This window comes from Telmatherina bonti (genome assembly GCF_933228915.1).
Source record: "Telmatherina bonti genome assembly, chromosome: 10".
NCBI classification, from domain to species: Eukaryota; Metazoa; Chordata; class Actinopteri; order Atheriniformes; family Telmatherinidae; genus Telmatherina; species Telmatherina bonti.
The window spans coordinates 34,203,602-34,219,304 of record NC_136628.1 but is presented as its reverse complement, the minus strand read 5'-3'; the positions used below and the strand labels follow the sequence as shown (position 1 = coordinate 34,219,304).

General features: G+C 38.6%; 1 protein-coding gene across 1 annotated transcript in view; it reads right to left on the bottom strand.

The window, feature by feature from the left end:
• Positions 1 to 15,703, bottom strand: part of opcml (opioid binding protein/cell adhesion molecule-like) — a gene marked incomplete at both ends in the record, with an annotated part of 219,797 nt that overhangs the window by 56,348 nt on the left and 147,746 nt on the right. Inside the window, one exon of the mRNA XM_079248215.1 lies at positions 9,359 to 9,484. Coding sequence (XP_079104341.1) covers positions 9,359 to 9,484 — 126 coding nt within the window. The remainder of the gene's footprint in view (positions 1 to 9,358; positions 9,485 to 15,703) is intronic.

The window sequence follows — 15,703 nt, the reverse complement described above, 5'->3', positions numbered from 1 at the left end:
TGGTGACATGATTTACAGCAGGAGTTACTGCGAAGAAGAGCCAAAAAACCACCAGAACTCAGAGAGGAACAGAACAGGGAAAGACGGCAGATCTAATAGGGAACAATCTCCATTTAACGGTTACGTTATTTTGTTCCAAAGCTTCAGCTTACACCGGACTGGATATTAAAAATCAGTAGACAACTGAATTTACTAGTAGAATACTAAATTATTCACTGGAAATACTCCACATATTCAACTATTTTGGGTTTCTGTTCAACTCAAGTTCTGGAAAAGACATTTTATCCTAATAGGAGGCACGCTCCTCAATGCAGCCAGTATTATATTGATCAATTTAACATTATTTTACTCATTAAAAAAAAAAACAAAAAAAACACTTTAACTTGAGAGTTCTGTCAAATATTCATGACACCTGGAGGAATAGCGTGAGGAAATTCCAGAGGGAAGTTCATTTCTTATTGAATGCAACACCAAAACCCTGAGTTCCTTCCATAGATCTGTTCCAGAGTATTACCATGATGATGAGTGTAGAATGCAGGTAGAGTAGCAAAATAAAAAGTACTTCTGACATATTCTTCAGACCATCTACCCAGTTATCCATGTGACCATTTGACCACACAGCGTTAAAATATTCCGATGCATCAGGCTGAGGTGTTTTTATGGGTTTAAATCCAGCAGAATGTGAGCTGCACGCATCATGCAGATGTTGATGGCTCGATAGGTGAAAACAAACAAGGCCTGTTTTCCTTTTAGACATTAAACATATCTGTAAAAACGGCCCATCATTTATGGCTTGGAAGAGTTTGTAAAAGGGGATTTTATCTAATCCCGAAACTGTTATGACTAATCTGGACAGAATATTATTAGCAATCTAAAATTCAGATCAAAGCATGATATGAAAGAAAACAAGTATTTTTCAAGCACTTGAAAACAAGTTTTAAGTTTTGTTCATTTATTCATCATCCTAATCGCTCAGTCCGATGAAGGGTTGCAGGGAAGCTGGAGCCTATCCCAGCATACTTTGGGCGAAAGCTCAGCAGTCCATGGCAGGGCTAAACAGACACAAACTACCACTTACGTACACACTCACTCCTAGGAGGCATTTCAGATGAACCTAACATGCATGTCTTTGGACAGTGGAAGGAAGCCGGAGAACGCGGAGAGAACCTATGCATACACATGCAAACTCCACAAAGAAAGGCCTGTCCAAACCCCGCCCCAGCCGAGGATTGAACCAGCGACCTTCTTCCTGCGAGGCCACAGTTCTAACCATGTCACTTACCATGTGAAAAAATAAAAGATCCAATGTAAAATTCGAGATATTTCTGTTTGTTTGGCCCAACGTTTGGGGCCAACTTGAACTTTAATCTACATGTCACTGCAGTTTTGATGATGTCATCAATTTTAGCTTGGACTTGGACTCACCCACATCTCTTAAGATGAAGTAAGACATTCAAACTGGTGTCAATTGTCTTAGTGATCAGAAGGGATATATTTATTTTTTTCTAGTTTTTTCTGGGGTTGGGGGGGGGGGTGGACTTATCAGATCAGAATAGAGTTACACAAAAGTGGTCTACAGTAGCCTATCACATATCAGACATATACTATTCAAAAATGGTTTATTAATAAAGGAAATCTATATTTTGATTCTTCTCTTATATGAAAGTGTTCATCCCTTCTGACTGATTGCATCAACGGTCTATAAGGTGCCAGAAAACCGTCACTCTGAAAGCTGTTGAGGTCACATGTGTGTCACAGACCCGCTTACCTCCACACGGGTCATTCAGGTCACTGTAACCTGTGAGCTGCATGCACAACATGTTTCAGTCACATGATTCAAGGTGAGAATGTTTGTGAAATCGCCTGGGGTTGGAAACAACGGCTGCTGTCAAAGTGTTCCGGTGATCTCCAGGCTTCTTTCATTCCTCTTTCTAAACCATGCACTTTCCCACCTACAAGTCCGTTTATAATTTATTCAATCTGCAGATGTAAGATGAAGTCAATTGTAAATCGACATGTTATAATTGTTTTCTAAGAGATTGGTGATTTGAGTTTTCATTTTATTATATTGTAAAGTCTTCTTACAACCAGATTGTAAAAACAAAACATGCGATGCTGAATATTCAGGTTCTGCAGGAGGTTTTCCTCACTGTTGTCCCCCAATGCATCAGGATGAGGATTAAATCAAACAAAAACTTCTCCAGAATGCCTTTCTTTCCTTTGCTTGGTGATTACTTCATATGAACACGTATTATAAACTGAACTAATTCCATGTCGCACTTGTTTAAAAAGATTATAACTGAACAACAATGAACTGGACTGCATTATGAATTGACTGGATGGTATTTTTAAGGCATACAACTGTCTGTCATGCATTAGCGCTTCACTAATACAGCTGTATTAAACCTAATTAAACGTGGAAAATAAAACAATGCATTGATGTGCAAAACAATTAAATCTGACTTTAAATGAAAGTAATATATTAAATAATGCAACTTGCACAAACATAAGACTTATTTTGTAATTAAACAATGTTAAATGTCTCAATCTGAAACTGTTACATGTGGGAATATAAAAAATACTACTATACTTTGTAATGGCTATTTCTAATAATCAGAAAAGATAAATAATACGTGCAAGAGCTACAAGTCTGTAAAGCAACAGCCATGTCCTTGTTGCTCCAAAGCCTCCTGTTAACTGAGTGGAAACTGCTGCATGAAACAGCAGCAAACATCCCTGATACGTCCTTAAACGGTAGTTAAAATTTCACTGTGAAAAGAAATAAAAACATAAAAGCCTCTGGGTGCTAAACTGGCATGAGTGCGGTCCATTTCATCCATTTCAGAACCATGATTAATCTCAGTTGGTGTAGAGGCAGCTGCTTTTAGGAACATATTTTCTCTGCAGTCTCCCACACTGCGATAGTTTTTAAATGGATCCTCACAATGCTTGAACCTGGCCCTAATAAGCATCTGCCAGGCATACAGGTTTATAATAATAAATCTAATACACACACACATATGCAATAAAACTACCTTCTGGATTCATATACAACCACTGCAGCTACCCTGGATGTATGCGGTGCTTTCTAGTTCACTTGGAGGATTAATATTTCATGCAAAAATATATGTATCTAAAAGCCTTGTAAAGACTCGGTGCACAGGTGCAAGTGGCAGCAGACATCTGCACACATGGCTGTCTCCGTGTTCAGAATCAGCACTGCAGAGTTGTACCTCTGTGAACCAGCGGTGAGCAGAGTTTTCTGAGCCGATAGGAGGGTGTGCAGATTCCCACACAAAAGCATTGTGTGCTTATGACAAAATCTACATCTTGTGGACGCTCAGTAACCAGAGATATGGAAAGTACATGTAAGCCCTGAGGGAAAAAAAATGCATGCATCTTAACCACTGTAACAGTTTAGATGTTTACCTGCTTCAACACAACCTGGCTGATATTAGCAGTTAGTTTAGGCCAGCTGTTCTCTAACTAGAAGTCATCAGATAACAGTAAAAAAAAATAAAAATACATAGCCTACATTTGTCAGATAAATTGGTCATTTTTATCAGGGCTATTGCAAACTAAATGTATGTTATCTTGGGAGTTACTGCTGAAAATGTTAAAGTGCAGCTTGATGAGGAGGATCATTGGTGTCAGGTTCACTGAAGCAGGAGAATATCTAAAACACACAGCGAAGCTGACTGATGACCAAGCCTGGGAAACACTGCTTGAAAACAAGGTAGAACCAGATAAAACACACCTGATGTGTTTTAAACATCACCAGTCCTATTGCATGGTTGACATGTGAACTTTATTTCTCCAAAGGTTCATTCATTGGGTTAGGGTTAGGGTTAGGGTTAGTCATGCTCATTATTTTGAAGGTGAACCACAGAGACATGTTAAGGCTCATTCACAAAGTGATGATGTCTTTGCTGAGAGACAGACACTGGAATTGTGAATCCACATGAAAATGAATAATAAACACTATTTGTAGGATTGTGAGAAATACTGGAAGTCTTTATAAGATGGGTCTGCTTTGTGGGGGTCTTCTATACCTGTCTTATGGGTATACCTGTTAATTCTCTCTGTCACGTGTGGATTTGTTTTGTGAAAAGTCATGCAATTTAAATCATTAAAAGACCATTTTTCTTTCTATTTGTCTCTTTTTGTTTTTTTCTCTTAGTAACACCTGCAGGCATGCTTGCTCTACTCCCAGTTTTAACGGCCTGCAGCCCCAGCAGGCACTGGCTGAGCATTGTCCACTGTGGAATGTAACATCACTGCACACAGCGTGCCTTTTTTTTTTTTCCATTTCTCCTGTATAACACTGTGAGTGGCACTCGTCAGGAAACTAATCACAAGTTGACAACGGCTGTCTGAGCTGCTGTGCTTCTGTCAAACGTGCTCGGCACTGCCAGCTTTCTAAATGAATGAGCCTCAGACATCATGTGGGCTTTTTGCCTCACAATTTACTTGTCAGGTATCAAAACCTGGAATTCTGAAGAAACAGGAAGAGGACAAAAATGTATCTGAGCTCCAGGAACATCTCTGCATGCCTAGCTAATGCGACATTTTTGTCCAATGACTTGTGCTGGATGATGCACGAACATATAAAACACGTGATTTCACATCCCAGGATTGTCAAATATGCAGATATATGGAAGAAAGGTTGTCACCGATGCAGTTACTTCACTCTTACATGATCTGTTTGGTGTGTCTATAATACACACAAAAGACAACATTAACCCCACCAAACCGATCTGTCCACTGTTGCCCCCGACCCCCAAGTTAGAATCTAGAAGTCTACAAGTGTGCGGCGTCCAGTTCTCATTTCCATTGCTGGAGTTTGGATCTTTTCTTCTGCCAGCTTAAGATGTTTCTGGGGTACACTCCACCATATGTTACCATCAGCTGCTATATCTTCTCAACTCCCAGTAATGAAATCTGTAAATCTTTTAAAGATTTACATCCTTGTTGTATATTTCAGGGTAGCCACTCAGCCTCTTATCAGAGGCTTGTTGGCCATACAGACAAGAGTTTCAGTATTATTTGGATAGTGCAGGATCTTTCTATGCTCCAACACACCTGACCCACATCGGACTTGCCCACTGCTGGTGTCAGTTCGCAATAAAATAATTTAATGGCATTTGACCTCAAAGCCATTCATAAAAACTGATAAATAAAACTTGCAAAGTAAAATAAAGCAATGAATTGTGTGGAATCGTCTCCATGATTCCCTTCCCACCCTGTAGGATTCACAAGGCGGCTAGAAACAACACACAGATAGAAGTCCTAGTGCTTTGGGACAAACTCAATGTTGAGACCAAATTAGCCACCCTCTGCCATCTGAACAACTAGTACACGGTAGGAAGGCCAATGTGTGTAAAGATTTGAGTGATTTGGCACGTGATGCCAAGGATGTGGTAAAGACAGCGCCAAGAAAATGTTCTTGCTTGGTCAACGTAGACCACATTTCAGTGCTGTTTGCAGGTGATTTACACTACCGCTTTGGTTGGAATAATCAGCTTTAGGTTCTACCAGACACCACTTGTGAGTTGGTCCAATGTTTCAGGCTTTCCCAGACAAATCCTGTGTGTGAACACAAACTAGAAGCAACGGTGACGTCTATTCTGTCATACTGTTGCAGCTGAATCTTCTATTTTTATTGTGGTTTCTTAAAGAAAAACCTGCATTCGTGCAACATTTATGCCATCACAGAAGACACATAGCTTGCATGCGCTACATCAGTGGTTCCTAAACATCCATCCAAAGATGGCAAACGTCTGTGTTCAGGTCATCCTGTGGCCATCTCTAAAAGTAAGGTTTGCTAACAGTCAGAAATCTTCCTTTTGTTACTGCATAAATAAGGAAGACAAACTGGTTTTTGGTGGATTTTGTTAACTGCTTTTACCAAATTTAGATTTTTAAAACAGCAGAATATGTTCCTGGACACCAGATGATAAAATTCTGAATGTAAAGCTGGACAACAACCAGAAAGCTGAGAAATAAAGAGGATAAAGTCTTTTCCAGTGTAACACAGCAGCTTCTCTCACTGAGATAATACCAAATTCAGATTTTTAATATGGCATGCATAATAACTTTGATGTCTAAGTGTTACTGTGTAAGAAAATACAATATCAAGGATGTGGTGCACACGTTGAGTGTGTTGTTGCAGACTGTAGACCAGAACTTCACACACTACATGCCAGGCACACACACACACAGCATCCTTTCCAGTCTGCATGGACTTTTTACTCCGCTGTTGTGTAAGTGCAAAAATGCAAAAAGTAAAAAGATGACTTCTACTTGGGAACGTTGTCACCAAAACAAGGCCTTAGTCTCTTTTGCTATCTGCACTGTGCTGTTGCTGCAATAATACTTTAATGTTCCTCACCTCTCAATTTAAAAAAAAAAAAAGGCTGAATAAGGGAGAGGAAGAGTGTAATGGGAAGAACACCCTCAGCAGTTCTTAAGGACAACTTCTGTCACAACCATCTTTTAGCCTGAGCTAATTTGTAAAGCGAAGGCGCAGCCTGGCATCTGATTGAGGATATATTCACAACACATCTGCTTTAATGAGCCTTAATGGGCTGGAGGGATCCATATCACATTGTCCCCTGAATAAACTGTTTTCCCCAAACCATATATCTTTTAATCCTTCTAGTGGCCCGCAGTCAGGCAGACTGGACATTGCTGAATAATTTATGAAGTCCCCTTTGCGTGCTGAAATTGGGACCAAGTATTGCAGTGCATAAAACAAAGGTGAGGCTTAACTTGACAGAGTACATATATTAAGTAAAAGACGGCTTCTCATTTACAGTCCTCTTCTCTCCACACAATTCTTTCTTGTGTCACAGTCTCTACTGGAGGATTTATTAGCGTGCATTGTCATGGCTCGAGAGGCTCTCAAAAGCCAGTCATGCAGTGGAAACAGAAGTGGCAACATGAAAAATAACTACTCACATTAAATGCTCTTAACAAACCTTCAGACTCAAATTAAGCAGGACAACTTCAAGAGTTTTTACTTCCTCCAGCTGTTTCCTGATGTCACGTCATTTTTAAACTAAAGGTTTAAGCATCTTCCTGCATCAAACAGCTGCTGCGGGACAGTGGTTCCAGTTCCTGACAAAAACTGAGCGTGAAAATGTTTTAATTGGTACACCGTGGAAAAATAACCATCAAATGGAGAAACATCTACATCGCAGATCTGAGACGCACACAGAATTCAGTTTACCTCAGGGAGACGGCCGCTCACTTTACTGTTGAACTAACAGGCGCAAATACTGTCCTCAGAGGGAGCAGTCCATTATCGCTGGTGACAAACATGAAAAGCAAACGGAGAGGAGCTAGTCTGGAAAATGCCACTCTGCAGGAAAAAAAAAAAACATTTAAGATTCTGGCTGCCAGTGAGGATTTCTCTGGCTGCCCAAACATTTCGGCACGTCGTCTGTCTTTTCATTAGTGCAACTCAGACAAATGTCAAGTAAGATAATCCATTACCTTTCCTGTGGACTTTAACGTATGCACACACAGTCGTGAGCATGCACATACACACACACACACACACACACACACACACACACACACACACACACACACACACACGAACTGAGACACGTGAAGGAGCACATCACTGTCTGGATGCCAGAATATTACTTTCAGCTGTAATTCCATTGCTTCATTTGCCACTATACATGCTGCAGGGCATCAGCTGCAGGGTGTTGCTGAGTACTGCTACTGAAACTGCACTAAAACACAGTCATTCTTTGCTTTTTCACTGTGTGTGTGTGTGTGTGTGTGTGTGTGTGTGTCATTGTGTTTGCTTTGAAGTACTGAGGAGCTAAGTATGTGAGTATGTCAACATAACAAACAAACAATAAAAGGTAATAGAGTAAATTCTACATGTAGCTAATGACCTGTAAACCCATCAAGATTCAGGTTAAACTGAAGAAACAAACAAAGTAATGAATAAATAACAAATGAGATAGATGGATGGAGGGATAGATGTGAACAGAAGGATGCAAACATGGTGGAAGACCACCAGGCTTTGTGGCTGATGGGGAGGGAGACAGAAACAGCTGGGCTGGAAGCGTTCCTGTCATGTTGGAGGCTGAACATCTGATCCTGTAGAGAAGATGCACATGAGTCATGCTGCTGAAAGCTCAGTGGGACGCGCGACACCGACACAATTAAAACACAGAACGTGCACAACCACACGCGCACGACCACACACACACACACACACACACACACACACACACACACACACACACACACACACACACACACACACACACACACACATACGTGGGCTAACACAGCTTCTTGGCTCTTATTCGTCTGCGAGGTGCCAAGAAAACACCAAACCAGCCGGGCCGGCAGCCAAGCCAAGCTTTGACTGGCGTAGGTTTCTGTCAGGCAACAGGTCACGCCGCCTCAACCTCTCCAATCAGCACAGTTGAAAGAAAACAGGTTGTTGGTCAACAGATTAGAACCTGGCTTTAGTTAGAACGAACTCTGCTGTGACTGCAAACATAAAAAGAAAAAATCAACTGTTTCAGTTTTAAACCTCGCTGGAGATGAGCAAAAATATGCACATAAAGCAAATGTTAGAGGTGAATGTTGTGGTGGAGTATATATATATACATATATATATATATATATATATATATATATACATATATATATATATATACATATATATATACATATATATATATATATATACATATATATACATATATATACATATATATATATATATATACATATATATATATATATACATATATATATATATATATATATATATATATATATATACATATATATACATATATATATATATATATATATATATATATATATATATATATATACATATATATATATATATATATATATATATATATATATATATATACATATATATACATATATATATATATATATATATATACATATATATATATATATATATATATATACATATATATATATATATATATATATACATATATATATATATATATATATATATATATACATATATATACATATATATATATATATATATACATATATATATATATATATATATATATACATATATATATATATATATATATATACATATATATATATATATATATATATATATATATATATATATATATATATATATATATGTGAACATCCCCATTTATGTACATAAATAAAAGAGGCTTCAGAGGTCAAAGTGGTCTAGCAAGCTAAATCATTGGCAGCTAGTAGAGGAATGCTAACAGACTGTTTTACTGTAAAAAGAATAAATAAAGCTGAAACAAGAGATGAAACAAAAGTAAGTAAGTTCTTGGTCTACCTCTTGGTGAATGATGCTTCCATATGACGTTAGCCTCGGGTCGACCGACTGCCAGGCACATGAGACTGACGCTGCTGCCCTCATTCACCGTCACGTCCTTCGATATGTTGGTGATCCTGGCAGGAACTGAGAAAGAAATAAAAAAAAAAACAAGTTGGCTTTCAGTCCCGTTAAAGACACGTGCGCACAGGACTCGCAAATCCATGTGATGAGAGGTTAAAAATAACCTCCAGTTTGGGGACTCAATTAGCATGAAATTAGCTGACAAATCTGACAATTCTCTGGCTTGCTGTAGCGTTATACATGATTGATTTTCTTCATCATGTATCTTTGCCACGCTGCTCATTAGACAAGCATTGGACTGATTTGGAGTAAGACAGGATTTCATTTCGCTGCCTGGGCTGATCGGATTTGTGTGCATGAGAAAGTTTGTGTGTGCTGTGCTTTGTGATTAAGTGAACGCTGTAAGAGGATAGGCACAAATCAATGGTCAGAGGTTGACCTCCTTCACTGTAATTTAACACACGCATATTGAATGGAACTTTAAGATGTTTTAAAGTAAACAAGCAGGATTGGAATCGAACTGATTATTTTATCCAAATAGTTTATTTTACTAAAGTTAAGAGCCGGCATTTCTTTTTGTTTTTTCACAGTTATTTTTACTAATGTTGACCAAAGCACATGATGCTTGTTTTCACATCATGAGTTAATTCTTATCATTATCAAAAGAAATCTGCCTTTAGTTTTCTCATGAGGCGTTGTGATGGACTGGACTCCAGCTTCTTCCATCATTCTTACTTGGAACAACCGGATAAGAAAATTGATGGATTTTTTTTTTTTTTTTTTTTTTTTTTTAGAAAACCTGCAACTGTCACTGGTTATTACAAAACTACTAGTTTGTTTTCTCAAGATGAAGATGACTAGCTGAAACATAAGCGGTTAGCATCATAATTTGTAACTGTCACAACAGGTTATTTTCTAAGGCAGGGGTGTCCAGCTCTGGTCTTTGAGGGCCACAATCCTGCTGGTTTTCCATGTATCCCTGTTCCAACACACCTGACTAAAACTAGTCACTGTGCAGAACCTTATTGGCTGTCAGATCCATTTAATGGAAGCCTGTTGTGTTGGAGCAGGGATGCACTGAAAACCTGCAGGACAGCAGCCTGAGAGGACCCACTTTGGGCACCCCCTTCTGATATTGTGATTGCTGCATGGTAATGGCTTTTGTGTATTCCAGTAAAGAAAAACCTTTTTCTGTTCCTCAGTCAGTTTTAAAGAGGAGCCGGACAGTGATGCGTTCATGAACGAGTCGGCTCTGAGAGTCAGTTCTTTGTGGTAAATGAGAACCGATTCATGAACCTGAGGACGAAACTATTCCTATTTTTGGTTTTCTATTTTGTCTTATGCAAGTATCCTGCAGAAATCCACTGCAACAATGGACGCAGTATGAACACCAGACGAGGCAGAGGACCCTTAACGCCATCACTTTGTATTTTCTCACAATGCAACACAACACCAAATGCAGGATATTACTTTTATGTAGTCCACTTTCTGTATTTGGTCCACCTAAAATGGACCGAGACCCATGTTTCCGCCTACAGCTTCTTTGATCCGAACCAGAGTTTGTTTAGTGCATTCACATTTCCCCAAACAAAGCGGACTTTCTGAGCAAACAGACTCAGAATCAGATCAGAAAGGCTGATGTGAATTTGCCCTAAATAGCTATGTTATAAATTTTGGTGTATGACGTTTTGCTTTATTAAACCTGCATGACTTGGTTTTGTCATGAAAAGCACTTTGCATTGCCTCTGACATTACAGGCTTTAGCAATAAAGTTTAATTTGACTGTTTTGATTTGATATTTGCTTTCCTACAGACAAGCTGTATCTATCGGTAGGACATGCTCATGCATTCATTTAGCAAGCCTGATACGGTACATTTTTTAGGTTTTTACACTTCTGAGATTTTAATTGATACATTGCTTATCTGTCTTTTGTCCACAAATGACCTTGTTGTGCTTTATTTCCAGTCTGAAACTTTAGACACCATGTATGTGTCCCAGGAAAATGTACACTTTTCTTTATTAACATATTATTACGTAGCTATTTTTCTTATTTTCAAGCCTTGGTATTATTGGAAACATTCCTACAAGTCCAACAATGAAGAAACCTAACATTAGACCAGAGTTTCGGTTCATCATGTTGTTTTACTCAACTCCAGTAGATGATTTGATTTTCATGCAACTAACCATCAGTTATGTAGAATGGAAACATTGTCCAGATCATTGAAGCACACGTGTGTCTTTATGCTTCTGACTTCCTTGCATTCCATGTTTTGGAGGTTTGGTCACCAACACTGCATTTGTTTTTATTGAAAATAAAACTGAAGTCATCCTCATGGCTGCATGAGGTTTATTTCTTTTCAGTTAACTACACCGCTGTGTGGCCCCATGGCTAATCTTCTTTTCACTCAGGTCAACCGTCTCCGTTTGACATTGGCCTTCCTCCCATCCTTCAGCCACTGCCGTGTTATTTAAACCAGTCACTGTTTACCCGTCCCTGACCTGATCAGCTATGCTGCTCACTACCGTTGCATCATTGTCACTTGAATATGAGCGATATGGGACACTTACTTCTGAGATTGGATCTTGTAACGGTGTTTTATCTCACAGTGTTGCATTGCTGTAGATAGATATTACCAGCCTGTGTGCTACAGGCTGCCTTTGTGTGGCTGCGTGTGTCAACAGCTGCAGATTTTACCATGATCGTATTCTCAGATGCTGACAACATAACACTGCAAGTTATTTCCCCATCACCACTCCTTATTGTTCATCTATCGCTTGACTTTGTTTGTTTCCAGTGATTTTTTTATTTTTTTTCTTCACTGATTTGCTGAAGAGTCGATTCACATAAAAACTGAAAACATTACCAATTATGAACAAATTCTGATGTTGGAAATGTTATTTCAGTAATGTCTCATGATTAATCAGCTGCCTCAGCAGTAAGAGAATAAATTGGCAATTTATGTTTGTTTTTCACTTCTATTTTTCCTCCATTTAACCTGGAAGATCCCACAGAGAGGTAAGATATGTCCCTCCAGTCAATATACATGATTTTACATTCATGTCACACCTAAGAAAAAAAAATACTAACAGTAATAAAAAGAAATCATCATTGTATGTATTTTTAGTGTGTTTTTACCATATTTAGGCCAGAAAGCACTCATATGCAAATTTTTTGACACCTTGTTTTATGACTTCATGTTGTTATGCTTGCAGAGACAGATGTCTCGCACCTCAGCATCACACTCCATTTACCCTACATCTTAGTATAATTCCATACACACACATAGTTTAGGGGAACAAAGCTCAACACCTATATGATTCTCATCTGCATATGCATACGCCTACGCTGTACAGCTGTTGGGTATAAATAAACTGGTCTTGGGCTGCTCTCGTTGTAGCTGGACTCTGATGTGCTACGTTGCATGGGAGGCTACCTTTGCTTGCCAGAACATAGAAACCGTCTCTGAGTCTTTGTGAACTTCTCCCTGTCATGTATATATTCACCAATAACAGTTTATAAGGTCTATAAACGGTAAACGTATTCCATGCATAGCAGGGTTAGGTTTAAGGTAACCCACATTTACAAAGAAACCCTTTTTCCTCCAGCTCTGTTTTCACCCTCAGAAGATTTAGAAGTTTCTGGCAGAAAGTCTAGAGTCATATTGGCTGGTTTGTATGATAAAACAGACTTGAAACGTGAGCAGGTAGTTGGCAGAACAATAGCTACATTCACATAGAACGTTTCTAATCCAACTGAATGTCCAGTCAGAATAGATATACATCATGTAAACACAAATGCCTTGTAGGGGGAGCTTTAAACCTGTTCATGACCAGCAGGGAAAAAATAACCACGTACACACTCATTCTGGTGGTTTCTGGGGTGGATGTTATTTCTGCGCATGCTTAAACAATGTGGAGGTCAAAGAGCTTTAAGGGAAGACTTGAAAAATGGCGTCATCAAAACTGGAAGGGACTGTGGCGAAAACTGTGTTTTTGTTAGAAACAAAGAGTTCAGGATTATTGAGAAGGTGAAAAAATAATCACTTTTTACTGGACAAAAGCGTTGCTCATGTCGAAAGCTTGATGTTTACATGGAATCTGTATGTTTCTGTCGGCTTCACCTCGCTTCCATGTAAACATGTCAGCTGGAATCTCCCATCTGATTGACTCCAATCAGAGAGATGGAGTGTTTGTCCACGTAAACGTAGCTAATGCCTTTAAAAAGAGAAATGAAAACTGAACCAATAACTGTTTTCTGGTTGTAAAAAAGAAAGCCTTTTTTTGTAAACGTGGGAGCAGATTTGTTTGATACATGACACGGTTTTTAACACTAAATCATCATGACAGGAAAGAAATTAATTCATTAAATCACGGGGATAAATAAAAATCCAGCCAAGGTTTGTTTTTGGTTTTATATTTGCTTCTAACCACAACCTGATTGATTAAAGCTGTGTTAAATGTAGCGAAAAACACCATCTAATCATAAAATCCAACTGTTTATGTAGTGGTTCCACCTCAGCCTCCGTCTTTTTTCTTCATTAAGTTTAATTGATTAAGTACAACATTGCAAACAGAAGCCATTTAGTCAAAACACGAACAAAAGAACCTCGAGTGACAATTAGCCCAGTTAGCTTCTGGAATTACAATACGCTTATATTTCAGTGTATTTTATCTACATGGAATCCATGATCTCCTCTGCTGGAATGATGTAACACCACTGCTCGCAATGCAAAATATATTCACCATGTCAGAGCGAAAACAACATCAGATCAATACTGCAGACTAATGGAAATATTTATCGACTGTATTTCTCTCCATGTACAGTCGATACTTTTTTTCCCCCCAGATCTTCCACTGCTTGAGCCTTACCATGAGCTCCTCCTGCTCCTCTCCAGTTCCCTCTGATGCCTGCAGACATGATCACTTGTTTGTTTTCCCTTTACAGAGTTATCAACTGACTGGAGCATCAACAGTTCCCTTTCTGCAGGTTTGGGAGTTTGGAGAATCAGTCACAAGCATTTCCTTTTGGAAGGAATACTTTGACACATCAGTGGAGTCATGCAATCGTGTACTTCTACACCAACCACTTTTATAGCTGCTCAATTGTTTAACTCAAATATCAAATCAGCCAATCACATGATGGTGCATTTAGGCAAGTAGACGAGGTTTGATCGACTTGCTGAAGTGCAGAAAAAGCATCAGAATGAGCAAGAAAAGAGTTCTACAAGACGTTTAACATGGCATAATTGTATTTCTGAAACTGCTGATCTACTGGGATTTTCACACAAAAACCATTTCCAGAGATAACAGAGAAGTTCTGAAGATGCCAGTTGTTGATGTCAGAAAGACTGGTTGACCCAGAATGAACCTACCAGACCCCTCAGGTCATCTCGAGACGGCTTTTTATCAGGTCCCCGAGTCAGAACCAGACATGGAGAAGCTTCATTCAGCTTCCAGCTGCACATGTCTGAACAAACTCTCAGATAGCCTCAGATCAGCTGGAACATCCAGGTTAAAGACCCTCCTCTCTCAGCTGCATGCATGTTTCTTAAATGTGATTTTCTTTTTAACTTGATCATGTTTATGACAGTTGCGATGGACTGGCGAGATGTCCAGGGTGTACCTCGCCTTTTGCTCAAATGGCTGCTGGGATAGGCTCCAGCTTCCCCACAATCCTTCGTTGGACTAAACGGTTAGGATAATGAATGAATGAATGAAGGTTTATAACAGATTTGTTTAATTTAACTTTCTTTTTTCCCTTTTTTTGTGTTGAATTTTAAGTTATGCTCTTTATTTTCTTACTTTTTGAATGTCTATAAAACATGTTGAATCACTTGATTAAACTGTATGCCTGACACCCTGCTTTCCACTTTAACCCCTTAATGCTGTATGAGTCATGCTTAAACCAGTTTATATAACCCTTTTATATAACTTTATCGGTAAAAATGGACTCAAAACCCTGCTGTAACATGATCTGTTATGTGTCTTCTCCCCGTGGTGGATGCAATAATAAAATGATAACGACACGTGAATAAATATTCTATATTTTTGTTTTGTTTATTCTCTTTTCACATTAAATTAAATGGTCAAATAAAAATTTCAGATTAAAAAAAAAAAAATTTTTTTTCTCCCATCTTTGTTCTTGGGTTAGACTCTAAACGGTTAATGCAACCCTAACCATCAATCTGTTACTTTAACAACACATAAGGACACACAAGATGTTAAAAAATGTATAAGTTATGTGTAAAATGTGGCAAAATCCGTTGTTGCTTACATGAACT